Here is a 19187-nt window from a genome sequence, read left to right as displayed (position 1 = left end):
TGTGTTTGTTTTAAAGGCATAGAGAGACTACAATAAGATACAGACCTAAGTTTATAACTTTGAATATTATTTTTGAATTTAAAATAGCTAGTGAAGCAGCTGGGTATATTATTGTGGACAATGTCCCATACAAATACACAGTTTGATAAGTAGAAAAGTTCATCAAGCTTTAAAATTTTAGAAAGATTATATAGTATGTCAGAACTAAAACTGTTAGGTTGAAAGTGAATTATTCTTAATGATTTATTCTGGAGATTTATAAGGTTTTTTTTATAAACAAATGAACTTTGTCCTCATATCTGACAACTATAGTGTAGATGGGAATTGAAAATAGCATACCAAATATTCACAAGAGTTTCGTAATTCACAAAATGCCTTATTTTGGTAAGCATTCCATATGCTCGACTTAGTTTGTTTGTTATGGATTTAATTTGTTGAATGAACAAAAGATTTTTCATCCAATAATATGCTTAGATATTTTATTTTATCTACAATATTTAGTTTTTGACTAATAATTCTAAAATTAAGTTTTTTTGGTTAATTTTTTGTCTTGAGGTTTAAATAGAACTATTTCAGTCTTTTTGACTTTCAAAGACATTTTGTTTGATTGCAACCATTGACCAGTGAAGCCAGGTCATAATTTAGGAACTTATTTAGCTTTTATAAGGACTTATCTACAGCTAGGAGGTTGGTGTTATCAGCAAAATGATACACTTTTGAGTACTTAACACATGTGTTTAAATCATTAATGTAGATAAGAAAAAAAAGGGGACCTAGAGTTGAACCCCCTGAGGAACACCTATAGACATAAACTTAGTATTGGATGAGATTTTACCAATGGTAACATTTTGTGGACGATGGTTTAAATATGACTTAAAACAGTTCAGAGCAATTCCCCTAACACCTTAATGAGATAGCTTTGATAATAGAATTTCATGATTGACAGCATCAAAATTTCATGGTTGACAGTATCAAACATTTTATGGTTGACAGTATCAAATATTTCATGGTTGAAAGTATCAAAAAAATGTTATCATTATTATTATCATTATTATTGTTGTTATTATTACTATTATTATTATTTGTCAGATTACAACAACAACAACAACAACAACAACAACAACAACAACAACAACAACAACAACAACAACAACAACAACAACAACAACAACAACAACAACAACAACAACAACAACAACAACAACAACAACAACAACAACAATTTTTTTACCAGTAAATATCAACAAATACCAATAAATATCGTTTTTAAATCAATTCCAAGAAGGCGTTAAAATAAAAACCACAAATTACTTTCTTAGTTTAAAAGCAGAGAAGGATATACCCTATCTATCGATAGAGATTGAAAGAGAGTAAAATATTCTAGTGAAAGAAAAATATTTATAAACTGAAGTCTTCATAATTACTTTATTTTTCATTGTAATTATTACTTTTATTGTTATTTTAAAGGTAATTCCAAGAACACTAAAATACCGGAGACGAGGTAAAACAATAAAAAAAACTCGTGAAATTTTACTTTTAAGTAAGAGGCGCACGGTTATAAAACGTGTCTCGAAAACAATCCGATAGATAGTCGCGTACGATCAATCCGATAGATAGTCGCGTTAATCGTTTTAAATTTTTATTAATCGCATTTAATAGTTTTTTGTTGCTGTTGTTTATTTGTTTTTTGTGTGTTTTTTGTTTTGTTTTTTTCATTTTGTAATAAAATATAAAATTTACAAGATAAGACTTAAAAAGTAAATGACCATAAAAAGTTTAAAAAGTAGATCATCGATAAAAAATAAAAGAACTCGGGGACTCGTTGAAGACTGTTAAGTCTTGTTGTCAAGAACTGCTAACATAAAACAAAATAAACCGCCAACGTGATAATTTCTTGTAATATTGGCAAAAGATAAACAAGATAAATACATTCATGGTTGACAGATTTTATTAAAAGTATATTAATAAATCGTTAATTGTATAAATTAGTCCTTAAGCTTACGTTTAAATGAGATATTGATCAATAAAAACTAAAGAAAAATTTTTCAAAACTATTTTATTGCAATAATACGGTCCGCAAAAAGCAATGCAAAACTTACTGAAACACGTTTGAAAATATGGCTACTTAACAAAGTTATAATTGCGTAGAATGTATTAATGTGTACGAAAAAGAAGTGGTTCGAGAATAAAGCCTTGCGGAACATCACAACTAATCTTTAACAAACTTATTGGTGAAGGACCGCCAATGGATAAAAATGGTTGGCGATTATTTAAATAACTTTTTTAACCATTTCAGAACTTTTCCAGATGTTCCATAATGTTTGCGTTTTTTAAAAAGAATTTTGTGGTCTTTGGTATCAAAGGTTTAGATAAGTCAATGAAGATGCCTAAGGTTTATTCAAATTTTTCAAATAATTCAGAGATTCCACGTGTTCACTGGAGAATTACGTATTCTGTAGAGCTGTTTTTTTAATCCATACTGATAGTTAATTAACAAATGATTGTCAGTAAGATGTGTTTAAATTGTGTTAAACATAATTCTTTCCAGAATTTTTAAAAAACTGGAAGAACAGAGATATGGGGCGATAGTTATTAATATTTGTTAAACCTCCTCTTTTGAATGTGTAACTTTTGTTATTTTAAATTGATCGGGAAAAACTCACTGTCTTATTGAAGATGAAAAAATCTTAAAATAATGTCTATAATAAATCCGTATGAATAATTATATTGCAATTTATATCATCAAAACTATTCGCTTTTTTTGATTTTAGCATACTAAAAGCAGCATTCTTACGATAGTAAGCACAGAACGTTTTTAAAGCTGTAAAAACGTTTTGTGCTTCCTGGGGTAAGCATACGATTAAATGCAACAAACTAAATAGCTATTAAAGAGTTAATACCTGAAATTTCACTTAAATCAGATCATAAGTAAAACAATGGCGATTCAAAATTTCTAATTAATTTTTAGCACACCAAATAGTGAATTGTTTATATAAGTGTAGCAAAATAAGATTAAGCAAAATATAAGCTAATATTGCATTTAAAACTGACAAATTTTTGAATTCTTTTGAAAAAGTTCTGCTTTAAAATGGTTTTAGAACTGTTTTAAATTTATTTCATATTGAGAATTATTTTTGCATTTAGTAGTGGAGAAAGTAAAGTCTATTTAAAATCTGTAATCTATTGTCTGCTGAAATCTGTAATCTATTGTCTGCTCAAATCTAAAATCTATCGTCTGCTCAAATCTAAAATCTATTGTCTGCTCAAATCTAAAATCTGAAAGCTCTAAAAATCTATTTTATATCTGCTTCATAAAAATCGTTATATGAAATATTATTAGTTGTTTTAAAAAAATTGAATTGTTTCGTTTTGAAGTCAATTGAATCGAAAATCACTTACAAGAATTATATGATATTTAATAATTTCAAATTTACATTTTTTTTGAAGTGTTTTTATTTCTTCCCAAAGCTTATTTCGCATTTCTAGGGTTTCATTTATGTAAATTTTGCTCGTGAATATTCCACTACCTTTAAATTTTTTTGTTTAAAGTTAAAAATAAAGTTTGCGGCCTATCCATTTTTACTTGTCCTACGCTTTAATCACCATCTTTTTTGTAATATCAAACTGGTTTTTAAGTATATTTTGAATGCTTTTGCGCAGTCATTTTATGTTTCAGAGGTTTGGCTACTCCGTCAACTATTAAGTTGTTTGACCCAATGGCATATTATATAAACTAGATGTCAAACTTGCGGATTTTATTGGACGAAAAATAAAGCAGCTTTTTTTGTTTAAAAATGTAGTCCGCAATTTTTAAAAAGGGCAACAGCTGAAGCCGATGTGTGGAATAAAAGTTAAAAATCCAAGTTAAGAGTATCAAAAGTTCCCAATAAGTTAAAGACAATTCAAAAACGTGTTTTTAAGTAATTATAAAATACTTATTATTTTTTATTAGCCTAGGTTTATTAAAAAGTATTAAAATTCATAAAAATGCTTCAAAAGCGTCTGTCGTTTCACTTTTCTATTCAAAACTTTAATCCCTTTCTAGTTAGAAAATGAATTTAGGAAACATAAATTATTGTTTTACAAATATTCTAATTTCCTTTTAATACTTTTACATAACTATAATTTATATTTAAAATATATTTACTTCATTTTTAAAAAAGAAAAGTTGAATAATATTTGTTTATAAATTTGATCCGCATTTTGTAAACAGGGCAAAAGCGGCTTCACTTTTTGGATCAAAGTTAGACATCTAATATATAATATATCATTTTATTGGCGTGATTTGAAAACTTTAGATGTAGAAAATCATATATCATTATTTTAATCGCTTGAGCACAAGAATTTTTTTTTAGATATTAAAAGATTTCATGGCAGACCTAAGAACACGGTTATTATGGGTAATCTAACAAAACGGATTAAGTGCAAAAATCCAATTTTTGCAGTTTACTCATTCCTAGGAGTAAACTGCCAAAGTAAATTAAACTTTTTGTGCAAAATCAATGCGTGATTTAGTGGCTTTCAATAATGATTAAGTAAATTATGTGCAAGTATTGGTCTTAGAAGTTAATAATGCTTAAAATACGGGTAAAATTTCAAATTTAACGGGTTATTTTTTGCCGCTTTAACATTTTATTGATAAACCACCATAACATCAACTAATTATAGTGTTACAGCTCAGATTCAAAAGCTCAATATAAAAAAAATAATACTTTTTTGCAAATAATAAAATTTTAATAACAATGTATATAAATTTTTTTGAAAAAAGTTTATAAATTTTTTTTTTCTCACCGTTGTCTTTTTAAATTTCATTCATTATGTTTTTTCGAAAGACAATATTTTATTGTATAATATTATATATATATATATATATATATATATATATATATATATATATATATATATATATATATATATATATATATATATATATATATATATATATATATATATATATATATATATATATATATACACATTCGAAATTTTAAGTTACAAATGTGAAATTATTTAAAAACGTTAAATTATTTTTGAATTCTCCTCGTGGTTGCTTACATTTAAAACTTTAAGTTAAACAATTACGATATTTAGAATAGTAGAAAGTGAAAGTGTCATATCTGAAACATCGAAAATTCCTGTGGATGCCCCTGATTAGTATATATTTAAGTTGACCAAGTCCTTCTTTTTACTTAGAAGAGTGCAGCGCCAAACATAACTAAAATTTAGATTTTTACGGCGCTCTTCTTCAAAAATAGAAAGACCTTGGTCACCCTAATATATTAGCAATATATATATAATATATTTTTAAAAATAACACGATGCTTTTTATTCTTGACATGTTTCGTAAAATTTATTTACATTTTCAAAAGATTAATTATCAATAAAAAAAACTGTGAAATAAATATTAAAAAATAGAAGTCTTTACAGAGAAATATTAACGGACAAAAATTATACATAATAAACCAATATATTTATTACAAAATAACTCGGTAAATAACCAATCAAAATAACCAACTCTCAAAACAAACAAACAAAAAAATAAACTGACAGTAAAATTAAATAGATAAGTTTATAGCATAATGTAAAGTTTGTTGGGGCATTATCGAAAATCTCAAAAGAATTGTCAGTTAGCCAGATTTTTTCAATTAATAGATATATTTAAGTGTTTAGATATATGAGATTGTTTACGACTTTTAAGGTGCTCATTTATTCTAGTTGCCAAATGTCTGGAGGTTTCTCCAATATAACTGGCACCTCAATATACAACATAAAAATATGAAATTTACAATGGAAAAAGAACAAGATAACCAGATTGCCTTTTTAGATATACTTAATAAAAAATCCAATTCGTTTTCTACTTCAGTTTATCACAAAAAAAGTATATAGGTCTTTTACAAAAAATTTTTAGTTTTATTCCCTCTTGTTACAAATAATAAACTTATGCGTTGTTTGATTGATCGTACATTTAAAATTAATAATACTTGGGTTTGTTTCGATACAAATATTAAGAATCTATCATTAGTTTTACAAAATAATAAATTTCCACAAAAAATTATTGACTCTGAAATTAAATCCTATATTGATAAGAAAATGAACCCATCTGTTTCTAACATTGTTAATAGTTTAAATGTAAGATACTTTAAGCTTCCATACATTGGAATGTACTCTAATTATACTAAAATGAAAATTTCAAAAATTGTTCATAAATATTGAAAGGATGTTCTAATAAAATTAGAGATTGTTTTTGCTTAAAAGAGTCGCTTCCAAAACTGCTTAAATCTCATCCGTCACTTAACATACAAACTATGCTAAACTATGCTAAACATTATGCTATAAACTTATCTATTTAATTTTACTGTCAGTTTATTTTTTTTTGGTTGTCTATACATTTTTTTGCGCTGGCTGTATTGCTAGTTATATTGGAGAAACCCCCAGACATTTGGCAACTAGAATAAATGAGCACCTTAAAAGTCGTAAACAATCTCATATATCTAAACACTTAAATTTATCTATTAATTGAAAAAATCTGGCTAACTGGCAATTCTTTTGAGATTTTCGATAATGCCCCAACAAAACACAAATTAAAGATAAAAGAAGCCCTCCACATTAAATGGGAAAGTCCGTCACTTAATATACAAACTATGCTAAACTATGCTAAGCATTATGCTATAAACTTATCTATTTAATTTTACTGTCAGTTTATTTTTTTTTGTTTGTTTTGAGAGAAGGTTATTTTGATTGGTTATTTACCGAGTTATTTTGTAATAAATATATTGGTTTATTATGTATAATTTTTGTCCGCTAATATTTCTCTGTTAAGACTTCTATTTTTTAATATTTATTTCACAGTTTTTTTTATTGTAAAACAATATTTTGAAAATGTAAATAAATTTTACGAAACATGTCAAGAATAAAAAACATCGTGTTGTTTTAAAAATAATTACTTATTTTATGCTAATACGACGTTCAAGAAATATAATATATTGTATTTAAATTATATATATATATATATATATATATATATATATATATATATATATATATATATATATATATATATATATATATATATATATATATATATATATATATATATAAATATATATATATATATATATATATATATATATATATATATATATATATATATATATATATATATATATATATATATATATATATAAACTTGAAATATGATTTTTAACCAATATAAATTAAAAATAGTCAAGCCTGTAAGCAAAAGTAAATCTTTTTTTCCTAAAATATTTATTAATAAAAATATTTTTTAATATCTAAAAATGCATTAATACAGAGTATTTTTATACTTAATTAAACTTTAAGCACTATTTTTAGTGCCTAAAGTTTAATTAATTATGTAAAGTTTTAACCTGCATAATATTTATATTTAAAATTATTTCTTTATTTTCTATTTTTTCATTTCGGTTAAAATTGAAATAGTTACCGTATTAGACATCCTATACTTTTTAATTATTTAAAATTTAAGTAACATATAAAATGAGACTATTCTCAGAGGCTGGCAACATTTTTGATAAAAAAAAGAGCTAGCTTGTTGCCCAAAACTTGATAGCAGCTCTTTTTGCACCACAGTATTCCTAAACTTTTAGAAATCCTTACATAACTGATTACTGCAATTAAAATTACATTTAATTTGTTAAGAAATTTGCATTGTTCACGTAAATTTATTTACGTAAATTTATTCACGTATATTTTATTACGTAAAATTATTCACGTAATTTTATTACTCTATAGGACAATTATTTTTTTGACCTAGTTTACACAGTCTGTGTCACATGTCTTAAAAAGAAGGTAAGATTTAAATTCCGGCATTTCGGCCTGAAATATTGTAATTCCGGTCAGAACCGGAGTGACTTAAAAGTCTCAAACTGCGGATTTGATTTCAATTAAAAAACGGCTAAAATAAATCATCGCTTTAATCCCACGTGAATCAAGTGCAAATTCCTACAGGTTCAAAGTATTTAATAATAAAAATACTTTATTATAAATACTTTAGTTTATGTTTTTCAATAGCTCATTACCGAAAACTTTGCTCAAACATAATTTAATGTGAATTTTTTTGTTGAAAAGTTTATAACAGTCTGTATCTGAGTTTGTTGCTCTTTTGTATTTTTTTTGTTTGTTTTTGTTTTGTTAAAAGAAAAAATGGGACGAGCTGAAGCTGAAATTTTTGTTAAAGAACAAATTGATTCAAATTTCATTGTTGTATTTTCAAAAACATATTGTCCATATTGTACAATGGCAAAGAAAGCACTTGATGATGTCAACGCTACTTACACTGTTTTGGAGCTAGAAAACAGAGATGATTGTCAGGATATTCAAGATGTACTGATGGATATGACTGGTGCTCGTACTGTAAGTAATTAAAGACTAATTTTAAAGCAATGAAGATCTAATTTAAACAAAGAACTAATGAAATTTTATTTTTGAGATTATTCAAATCCATATATGTATTAATAGGATACCATCAAAGGGGGTTACTTTAACCAAAAAACTTGCACCTTAACACTTTAATGTTAAGGTGCAAGTTTTTGTAATGTTATATTTAATATGAATTGTAGTAAGTTAGTAAAAACATTTTTAAAATATTAAATAAAAGATTCCCTATCCATCCATACCACTTTTTTAAATATTTAAAAATAATATATTTATTTTTGGTTATTTTAAAAATATGGCCAAAGTTACCCAGGGGTTGGGGTTACTTTGACCACTTGTTGTTTTCTCATATAAAATGCATTGTAAAAATATTCTAGTACAAAGATACCCCACCCATTGAGTAACTATGGCCCAAAGGAAAGTAATAGACAAATTTAAAAATTCAAAATCTTATTTATTTATAAAACATTAGAAGCAAAACACGACATTGAACTTAATTGAAAAAATTGGTTACACATGTAAAACTAAAAACTTTTTTACTTTTATGCTTCCTCTTCTCTTTTGTGTTACTTTTACACTTATCTCTTTTCTTAGAACAAAAAAAAATTGATTACATATTATTGTAATAATTTAGATAATGTCTAACAACTATATATATAAGTAGTTAGAGTACTTACTTGCTTTGTAAATTCGTATTTAGTTAGGTGTACATGGAAAAGTTTGGAAGGTTATTATTGATGATAATAACAACAAAACTTTTACTGCCAATAGTGCCAACCTAAAAAAAGCTGAAAAATTAAATACCCACATAATAATTAAAGTTAAAGTGTAATCTATGATTTGCATGTATGAAAGTGGGAAAAAATATATATTTAATGGAGTTATCAGCTAAATAATCTTTTTACCGAAGTGTGGCCAAAGTTACCCACGCTGGCCAAAGTAATCCCCTTTGACGGTAATTTAAATTTTTTACAATGTTAAAAAATTAAAAATTTGAACTACAATAGCAAAAATAACATGTTTACAAGAAAAAAGTATTATGCTACATATTAGTTTTGCTTACAACAGTTGATATTTATTTGTTGATATTTCATGTGTTAGTTGTTGAAGCATAAATCTTTTTTTTTTTTTTTTTGCCAAAAAAGTAAATTCATTGTTCCTAGTCATTCATTCTGTTTTGCTATACATTGTATTTTGTGTAATATATACAAGTACAAATGTACTATATTTTGTGTATTTTATAAACACTTGACTAGAAAAAATGAGTCTGAATAATCGTTTTTTGCAGCTAGATTATCTGTGACAAAAGTTCAATCCTTACTTAATTATTTGAAAAGCATTCTGTTTTTTAGGATTTTATTAGAAACTATTTATTTCATTGGCAACCTTTTATATATTGTGATTAACTTTAAAAACTTTTAACCTCTAATTTTAAATATTTAAATTCTTATCTTCTTTTTATTTAAAATATTTTTTTTGTTTTATATTATTTTATGTTTACCTGCTAAGTTTCTTTAGAAAAAAATCCTGTAAGTCACTGTATGCGGTAAAATAAAGAGCTAGCGTCTCTTGTGCCATCTACTAAAATTTATTCTTGTGTTACTCGTCATTCAATTAAGTCTCATCCTTCTACTGTGACTATTCCTAAGTGCTCTAAAAACTCTTATTCGTCTAGTTTTTTTCCTCGAACATCAATTCTTAGGAATTTGCTTCCTTTATCTTGCTTTCCTGATTCATATAATTTTTAATCTTTTAAGTTGTTATCTTGCTCAATAAACTTCGTCTTTTCTCTTCCAGTAACTTCCAACTCTAATAGTGGTTGTTTGCAGCCTTGTTGGAAGTGAATTTTATAGGTCCTAGAAAAGCACTCCATTTTAGCATTTTAGCTTTTTTCTGAAATAGTTTAATATTTCTTTATTGTGTTTATCTTTTACAGAGTTATTATTAATTTTGCATAGATTTACATTGAATTTGATAATTATGTGTTTTCTGTAATACAAAAAAAAAAAAATGGTTAAATGTTACAGTCAGTATTAACACCTACTAATTATTTAGTTATTTTCTCATATTTTTTCATAAATCAGCATATTTTTGTTTTTTTCTGATTGAGAGAAGATTGATATATTCTTAAAAACCTCAAAATTTTCCTTGAAAGGTCTTGGAAATATCCTGAAATTTTGAATTAGCTATTGGCTAGCCACCCTGATTAATATTCATGGAAATGTTATTCTTTATGATAAATTATAACAGTTTAGTATTTGATAAGTTAGGAGGAAAGACTGTTGAACACATTAATCTTGTAGACACTAAAATAAATTTTGCCTACCTTTAAAGCTGTAAATGATTTTAACATTCAATATCTAGTATATTATAAGCATACTATCTTAAGTTTTGTGTGACTTATTTTGCTGCTAACACCAATCCAAAGAATGCCAACATTTAAAAAAGTTGTCTCTTTGTTGGAACTTTGTTTTAAACTGAAATTAATTGCTGCAGTTTAAGATGATGCTTCGCTAAATCAATCATTTTATAAAATGCATATTGAATTAGACAATCAGATGCTGTATATTACATCACAAATGCTGTGCAGCTGTATTGCAACACAGATGCCGTGTATGCAGCTGTATTGCAACACAGATGCTGTGTATGCTTTTTTCTTTCCATATGCTCTACATCCAATGAAAACATTTAGAATATAAAAAATAGTCACAAGCAAAAAAGCTTAGTCTTGTAGAAATTAGTTCATAATCCTCCTTTAACTAAAGTATCTTTAAAGAAGCAATTTATGAAAAAAATCTGCTTTTGTATTATATATTTTGTGTGTACTATCAATTTTAGTCTTATAAATTTACATTAGAATTGTTGCATTTTTAGTAAAAATCACACAAAAATCTTATTTTACTTTTAAAAAAATAAATAAATATATAAAGTTATAAATAAAATAAGTAAAGAATAAAAACAAAGTTTGTTTTTAGTGGTCACACACGTGTTGCTAAACACTTCAACTATAGAATTATTAAAATATATAAAAAAGACCATTAAAACTGAACCAAACTTACAAAGACTGGGTAGCATGGAGTTATTGAAATCAGGCTACTTATGAAAAATTTTGCTTGCTCATGATTATGGTTTGTGTGTTATTATTAAACTAGGTTTTGGATCATTTTAAAATTATTTATATTATCTTTTTTATACAATGTGTATATGGTTTGTACAAAAGAAGCCACTGTATTTTGTATTTGAGCAAAGATTTTATTAAACTTTTTCATTATTTTCTGACTTTGATGAGAAAGAGGCCATTTTGCATTGCTACTCTGAAATGCCACTAATAGAAACTCAGAGAGTTAATTTAAAATAAGTTGTATAGTTTCAGGAAAAAGTTGTCTGGTTTTGTCACTCAAAAATCAATCTGTTCACTGCACTTAAAATTGGTTTAATTTTCCTTTAATACCCAGCTACTGTTTCTGTCTAAATAATAACAAGTATGAGTCACCAATGACAGTAATGTTAAGTTAGCAATTTTAAAAATGTGCTAACAATGACACTGACTGGTTGTTTAGATTTCAGATTGTTGAATATCACAGGAGTCTTATATATGTTATTTAAAAACTTAAGAATAGAAGTTGATCAATCATTACTTTTGTGAGTAATTTGACAAAACATAGTATTTTTTAATTTTGATAGTTAACTAGGGTGAAAAAATGACAGCTAAAAATAAAAAATAACTTACTAATACTAATCCTTCCATTTTAGCTTCCGTTGTTTCTTCTGTTTTAGTTAAAGACCACCTGACTAAATATGTCAGTAGTAACTAAAATGAAGCATTTATTGATTTGAATTTTAAAAATAAAAAGATTTCAACTATGATTTTACAATTATTCCACAAAAAAATAATTTAATTAAAGCATTTTATATTTAAAAAATGATTATTTAAAAAGTATATTGTTTTATTAAAAGTTGCTTTTTATTTGACTATAAAAGGAAAAAAAAAGGTCCTCAAAGTATTTAATTAGTGTTTTATCTTTCCTATTTTTTCTTAGTTAATAGATTTTTTTAAGGTTCTTAGAGTATTTAAAAACCGCAAGTTTTTTTTTTCTAATTTTTAAAATATTTTTTAGGTTCCTAGGGTATTTATAAACCGCAAGTTTATTGGTGGAGGAACTGATTTAAAAATGCTGCAGGAAAACGGGGAGTTGAAAGAACTTGTGAAATCTTAATTTGTATTAAAACTATTTTTAATAATAAAATGATTATAAGAACAAATACTTTATATAAATAAAATTTTTAAATTTTTTCTTTCTTTCACATTTTTGAGAGCTGAGAAACATTAACTTAGTGGTTGCGAACCATTTTTGACCATTTTTGTCTCCTCTCTCCCCACTCGTCACAGCATCTTAACTCTTTAGTAACAAGTCCCGTACGAGTAGTCACAAAACCTTTAACCCGACCCCCCCCCCCCACTAGAGTGTGACGACCCCTATATGGACGACCCCTAAAATAGTTTGTTTAAAAAAACTAATAATAGTTACATAAAGATGTTATCAGACGCAGTTTTCTTTTAGTAAAATGTACAAAGCCTTGGCTATTCTAGTCATAAGTAAAAATAACTTTTTTTAAAAATTGGAAGACAATCGTAATATCAAATAAATATTCCCACACAGATATCTGACGCAGATATTACTCATTGTTTTGCTATTGTAGTTTACAACAAATAGCGCGGATATCTTTGCTTCTAATGAATGCGTCAAACGTCCATCTATTCCTTGGTTAGATATATATACATCCTTGGTTAGATATATTACATGTCTAACTTGCACAACGAAGCTCACCAATAAAATGGTAAACCAGAGGACTTTGCACTCCCTATGTAACTTGTAATGTTACCTAAGGCCTAGACTTTTTCTTAATAGACCTTTTAAAACAATCTTATGTATTAGTAATATAGCACAAAGTTAAAATATTATTGTAGTTAATATATTATAAGTATTATTAACTAGTATACTGATTTTCCCCATTCTTCTTTTACTTATTTGCAAATATTTCAATATAGCAGCCCTCGGAATTAGGGTCGGCATTCCGGCAATGCCGACTTAACTACCGACCTAGAAGAGTTTGAGGCTGGCAAAAAATCGCTGACCTCGTTTCAATGTTTTATGGTAAAACCTTTGTATCAAATTTTTTTGACCTCTAACAGATTAAGTCGGCAAAGTATGGCCAACTTCAATTTGCCTAATTCCGAGGGCTGCATAAAAAGCCATTTGTTTTTTTAATACCTTGTTACTTGCATATGTTAATCTCTTGATATAGACTTTTCAAGCTCATGTGTTTATTTATTATACCTTCAACAAGAAGAACTATAGGGTATACTATTTCTATTCCATGACTTTTCAAAAATAAAAATATATATCCATCTATCATATCTAGTATTTTAAAAACATCATCATTCATCAAAAGTCATACGTCACAAGATCTTTGAAGTGCGGTTGTAATTTAGCATTGACACAAATAGGGCTGTTTCAAGTAACTTAAGTAATTGTTTAAACAAATCAAGTACTCAAGTAAACTTTTATTACTTAAGTAAAATCAAGTAATTTTTTTTTCCAAATTAAATCAACAGAAAATTGATATTTTATAAAAATTTGCGTAAAAGTTGTCCGATTTTCAATTTTGCACCCAAAAATTAAAGTATTGTAACATTTTGTTTAAATTTTGATTGTTTCTTGGTTTTGTTTTTACCATATTTTCAAAAAAAAATCATAGTTTAGACCATCCAAAAAAAAAAAAGTTATAAATTATAAGAAATTATAGCAGGAGATATGTGTTTTCGTCTTTCTTATGATCTTAAAGATCCTAAAGCATCAACAGTTGAATGTAAAGCCTTTTGTTGAAACTTTTGAATTTTGAATTGAACTGAATCTTTACGAAAAAAAGAATAAGACTGAAGAACTTCATCATTTCTTGTTCAAAACTCCAATTTAATAAAAAACATGGCTTACTTAGATAATCTTGATTGCATCAAAAAAGAAATGGCTGAATGCGAAGGATAAGTTGACCGTCCAAAAATGCTTCAAAAATTGCACTGTACTTTAAAGTTTTTATCAACATCATCAATTGATACAGAAAGATGCTTTAGTGCCCTAGACTTTTTTATTATTATAACAAATTTGAGAATATCTTTGAGTGATAAATTGATAAAAGTTTTAAGTTTTCAGCGTTCTATCTTGAAAGTTTAGTTAGGTTATGATTTGTTATACCGATATATACCTATTAGGGTGGAGCGATTTTCATAGCAAAAAAAAAAGAGTTTAAAAACCAATATTACTGAGACACGAATCAATGTCTATTAATTATAAGATAAAAGTAAAAAAATATTTTTTGATTTTGATGAGATCTTGAGGGTCCTCTTTGGAATTTAAATTCTTGACAGGTCCTAATATTTTTGAATTTTTTTTTTTTTCTAAACCATATCAACCTTGGATGATATGGTTTATCTAAAATGCTTGTTTCATAAATAATAATTTTATTAAAAAATTTTTTTAGTGAAAAAAATACTTGCAAAAATATACCTTAAAACACCCGTTTTGTTGAGGACGGGGGTTTTTAATGAAAAAAACAACTCTACTTTTTTAATTTTAATTTTTTAATAAAAATAAATATTATTTTCAAAATCAGCATATTATTTTGCTTCTTTTAAGTATCAAGTTGATATAGTTTAGAAAAAAAAAAATTTAAACAATATTAGGACCCATCAAAAATTTAGAATCCAAAGAGGAACCTCAAGAACTCATCTAAACTAAAAAAAAAAGAGTAAGGTTCTTTTTTCACCAAAAGATATTGATTTGCTGCTCAGGCAAATCAAATTTCAAAAATTTTCAAAATCGCTCCACCCTAATACCTATATCACAGAAAAACATAATATTAGATGTAATTTTTCATTGTTTGAAAAATAACTAAAGTTACTTAAAATTACTTAAAATTACTTGGGTAACTTTTTTCTATTACACTTCTAGACACAAAGCTGTACATAGAACTTCTTTATCTTTGCTCTATATGTAAACAAAATATTGCACTATTTTTTTTTTTTTTTAAAAAAGAAATATTGTAGTTTTTATATTAAAGTTTAAAATAAAAATAAAAAAAATTATTTAAGTTAAAAAAAAAAAAATCAAGTTATGATTATGATTATGTCATATAAAAAATAAGAAAAAAGTATTATAATATTAATGTAATAGAAAGAATATTATTAACAAATAAAACTTTATAAAATAATTAACTAAAATAAAACGTAAAATTCGACAATTTAAAGTAATGAAACTTTTATTTTGTGAGAAGTATAGCAGCGCGAAAATTTTTCACAAAAATACGTATTAGCGTATTTTTATAAAATTTAATTAAGTTGAAACATCTGGTATAGTATGTAAACTTATCCTCTTTCTTATAATAATTTACAATATTTCTAGGGGTTATATATACCCTCGTTATTCAAGTAATATAAAAAACCGTTAAAAAAACAAACAAATAATAAAACTTCAATGTAATGTGTTCTTGCGTCTTAAAAAAGAAAAATAAGGTTTCCAAAACGACGATGTGACGTAATCACCGTCGTCTTCATTCAAACCGCCTTCACCCGGAGAACACTAGTGAAACTGTATTTCCAAGGACTCTCTCACTTTTCTCTTAAAATAGTCTTACTCTACTTTAACAGTGTTGTTATTATTCCAGCCAAAGGCACCATGGCAATTTCTGGAATGCCCCGCTACGGCCGAATTTTTCCATTTTCCCTCAAAAGTATGTTTTTGATGTTGGCAAATGCGAGCTGAAACCTTAAGTTTTGTTTCACCCACACAGAGCTCTCCACACGAACACTCCAGTTTGTATACTCCTGGGTAAGAGTTGTTGGAAAGTCGAGGCTTGTTTTTTTGAGTTATTAATTGTTGAAGGTTTATTGGTGATTTAAAAACTGGAGTATAGCCTACACTTTTAAATATCTGTTTTAATTGATTACTCAATTTTGGTACCCATGGTAGAGAAATACAATTTGGTTCTAGTTTATTGATGTTATTGCTGTTGTCTTGTTGATTATTTTGCCCACTTCCTTTCATTTTTTTGACAATGTTTTGAAGTACCTTCTTGTTATAACCATTTTCTGTAAACACCTCTATTAGAAACTCTAATTCATGATTTATGTGTTCTTTACTGCATAATGTAAAAGCTCTTTGGATAAAACCTTTAAATACACCATAAATTATTTTTGGATCGTGACAAGAATGCGGCTTTATTTGCACATTAGTAATTGCATCTTTGCGATAGATTTTAAAAAGATATGTTCCGGATTTGTTATTTGTTATTAAGAGATCGAGAAAATTTATTGCGTGTGAATCACTTTCTTTTTCAATTGTATATTTGATATTTGTGTGTTGATTATTTAACAAGTTGAGAAAACGTTCTGATTCTGCCTCATTTATAAAACGGGAATGGATATCATCTACATACCTTTTAAATGATTTTACACATATTGGTGGTGTAAGATATTGTGCCTGTTGTAACGCTTTTTCTTCATAATGTTGTAGAAAACTCTCTGCCATTACTACCATTAATGATAAACCTATAGGACCAGCATCTTCCAATGTGTGTATGTTGCTTTCATGTAAAAAATAACAATTTGACAAACACAAATCTAAAAGTATTTTTATTTCTGAAAAAGATAATTTTGATTTAAAGACAGGACTGTTGCGGAGCAGTTCTAATAAAATATCGATTGATTCTTTAACTGGTATTGAAGGGTAAAGATTAACAATATCGAAGGAAACTTGAAATTCACCAGGATCGATATACCATGATTGAGCACATTCAACAAACTGTTTTGAATTTCGAAGTTTTGTTTTGTTAAGATTGGAGGTTGGTTGGATGAGATTTACTAAATAATTTGATAATTTATATGTAGGTGATCCTATTGTGCTTACTATAATTCGCATTGGGTAGTTATTAGTTGGTTTGTGTGCTTTGATGACACCATATAATCGTGGAGGAGTGGCGTCACTTGGATAAATTGATCTATATTCATTTTTTGTAAACTTTGTTTTCAGATTTCGTAAAGTATTCTGAACTTTGCGAAGGAGTTTTTGAGTTGGATCATAGTTTATGATTTTAGATTTTCCGAGTTGTTCTTCAATTTTTTTAAAAGCATCCGTTTTTTTAATTCGAACAAAGCCTGATCCTTTATCGAACGGATAAATACTAATTGTGCTGCTAGACTTAAGTTCTTTGAGAGCTTTAAACTGATCCTTATCTAAATTTGTACAAACCGGTTTATGAATTTTCAAAACTTGAAGTACATCTTGTCTAAGTTTATTTGCATCAGTATTTTTGTTTGAATATTTTAACTTTAAAGCTGCCGTTTCAGTTATACTTATTATATCCATATATGGAACTTTACTCGGAATTGGAACAAAGTTGGGTCCTAAATCTAGTAATTTTTTGTGATGTGTTGGGATATTATCAGCACATAAATTAAGTGTTACCTCTTTTATAAACTTGTACTTTCTTTGGTTATCATTATCTTTATATCTACTTTCCTTGATTAATAAATCAAATTTGTTTTTTAGTTTATTTCTCGATCGCAAAAACATATATTCGTAGGACTTATCTGGAATGTTTGTAATTTTTTGAAAATCTTCATTATTTACACATGATTTTATAAATTCTTCTAATTTTTTGATTGAAATTATGTTGTTGAAATATCTTTTTTTTGCTAGCTTTTGGGTATGTAGAAGTAGATCTTTTTTAACTTTTATCATTAAGCATTTACTAAATTTACTGTTCAGTGGATTTTTTATACGAAGAAATCTTGGGATGATGCAATGTTTAACACATCTTTGAAGAAATATCCATTGATTTTTTGATTTTGCTGCGTTTTTCTTTGCGTTTTTTAATGCGTTGATGTTATGATATAATCCAATACTATAATTGGCGACAATATAATTTGTAAAAGTTAACATCTTAGATAAGCTTTTATAAAATTTAATTAAGTTGAAACATCTGGTATAGTATGTAAACTTATCCTCTTTCTTATAATAATTACAATATTTCTAGGGGTTATATATACCCTCGTTATTCAAGTAATATAAAAAAACCGTTAAAAAAACAAACAAACAATAAAACTTCAATGTAATGTGTTCTTGCGTCTTAAAAAAGAAAAATAAGGTTTCCAAAACGACGATGTGACGTAATCACCGTATTTTTATAACATGTATTTTTGGTTGGAATGTACTGAACAATACTACTAGATACGTTTAGACATATTACGATCTCATTAGGTTTTTTGTTTCTATCTTTGATCTTACGTCACTAAGTTAGTTTGTTGTGGTTTGCACTATACAGTCTTCACTAACGTTCTTTTGGTCGTTTTGTCAACAATATTGTTTTTTAACGTTACATTTTTCAGTGGTTATAAGCTATTAGTAAAAAATCGCATTTATTGTCTCATCTGTTTATTTTCTCACTATTCTCTGCCTACTGATTATATGTTCGTATTTTTTTATCTCTGGCTGATCATTTTTTAATTAATCTGAGTCTGTCTTGTGTGATAGCTATCGTCTCTACTTATCAGTCAAAATTTTCATTTCCCATATTATTGGAGTTATTACATTTTCTACTAACTACTTTTATACTAACCCAGAGACGCAGCAAGGGAGGGGTGGTCGCCCTGGGCGCCACTCTAGGGTGGGGGCGCCAAAGAGGCGAAAAAATAATAAAAGTAAATGAATTTACAACTC

At 26.7% G+C, this 19187-nt stretch overlaps 2 protein-coding genes and 1 long non-coding RNA gene across 3 annotated transcripts; 1 reads left to right on the top strand and 2 right to left on the bottom strand.

The window, feature by feature from the left end:
- The first annotated feature begins 8139 nt into the window (after positions 1 to 8139).
- LOC100203063 (glutaredoxin-2, mitochondrial) lies at positions 8140 to 12693 on the top strand. Its single transcript, XM_065805920.1, has 2 exons — positions 8140 to 8391; positions 12531 to 12693. The coding sequence occupies exons 1-2, from the start codon at positions 8182 to 8184 to the stop codon at positions 12627 to 12629; spliced, it is 309 nt and encodes a 102-aa protein (XP_065661992.1). The 5' UTR covers positions 8140 to 8181; the 3' UTR covers positions 12630 to 12693.
- A 1658-nt stretch (positions 12694 to 14351) lies between these two features.
- LOC136085119 (uncharacterized) lies at positions 14352 to 15556 on the bottom strand. Its single transcript, XR_010641095.1, has 2 exons — positions 15383 to 15556; positions 14352 to 14676 (listed from the first exon to the last, which is right to left on the bottom strand). It is a non-coding gene; the product is annotated as an uncharacterized LOC136085119 (long non-coding RNA).
- Positions 15557 to 16100: 544 nt separating this feature from the next.
- LOC136085524 (uncharacterized) lies at positions 16101 to 18410 on the bottom strand. The gene has a single exon (XM_065806838.1). It carries the CDS (start codon positions 18408 to 18410, stop codon positions 16101 to 16103), a length of 2310 nt encoding a protein of 769 aa, XP_065662910.1.
- Between the last annotated feature and the right edge of the window lie 777 nt (positions 18411 to 19187).

This window comes from Hydra vulgaris, chromosome 09, assembly GCF_038396675.1.
Source record: "Hydra vulgaris chromosome 09, alternate assembly HydraT2T_AEP".
Lineage (NCBI taxonomy): Eukaryota > Metazoa > Cnidaria > Hydrozoa > Anthoathecata > Hydridae > Hydra > Hydra vulgaris.
Note: the sequence above shows the minus strand (reverse complement) of the source record. Positions and strands in the feature narration are given on the sequence as shown.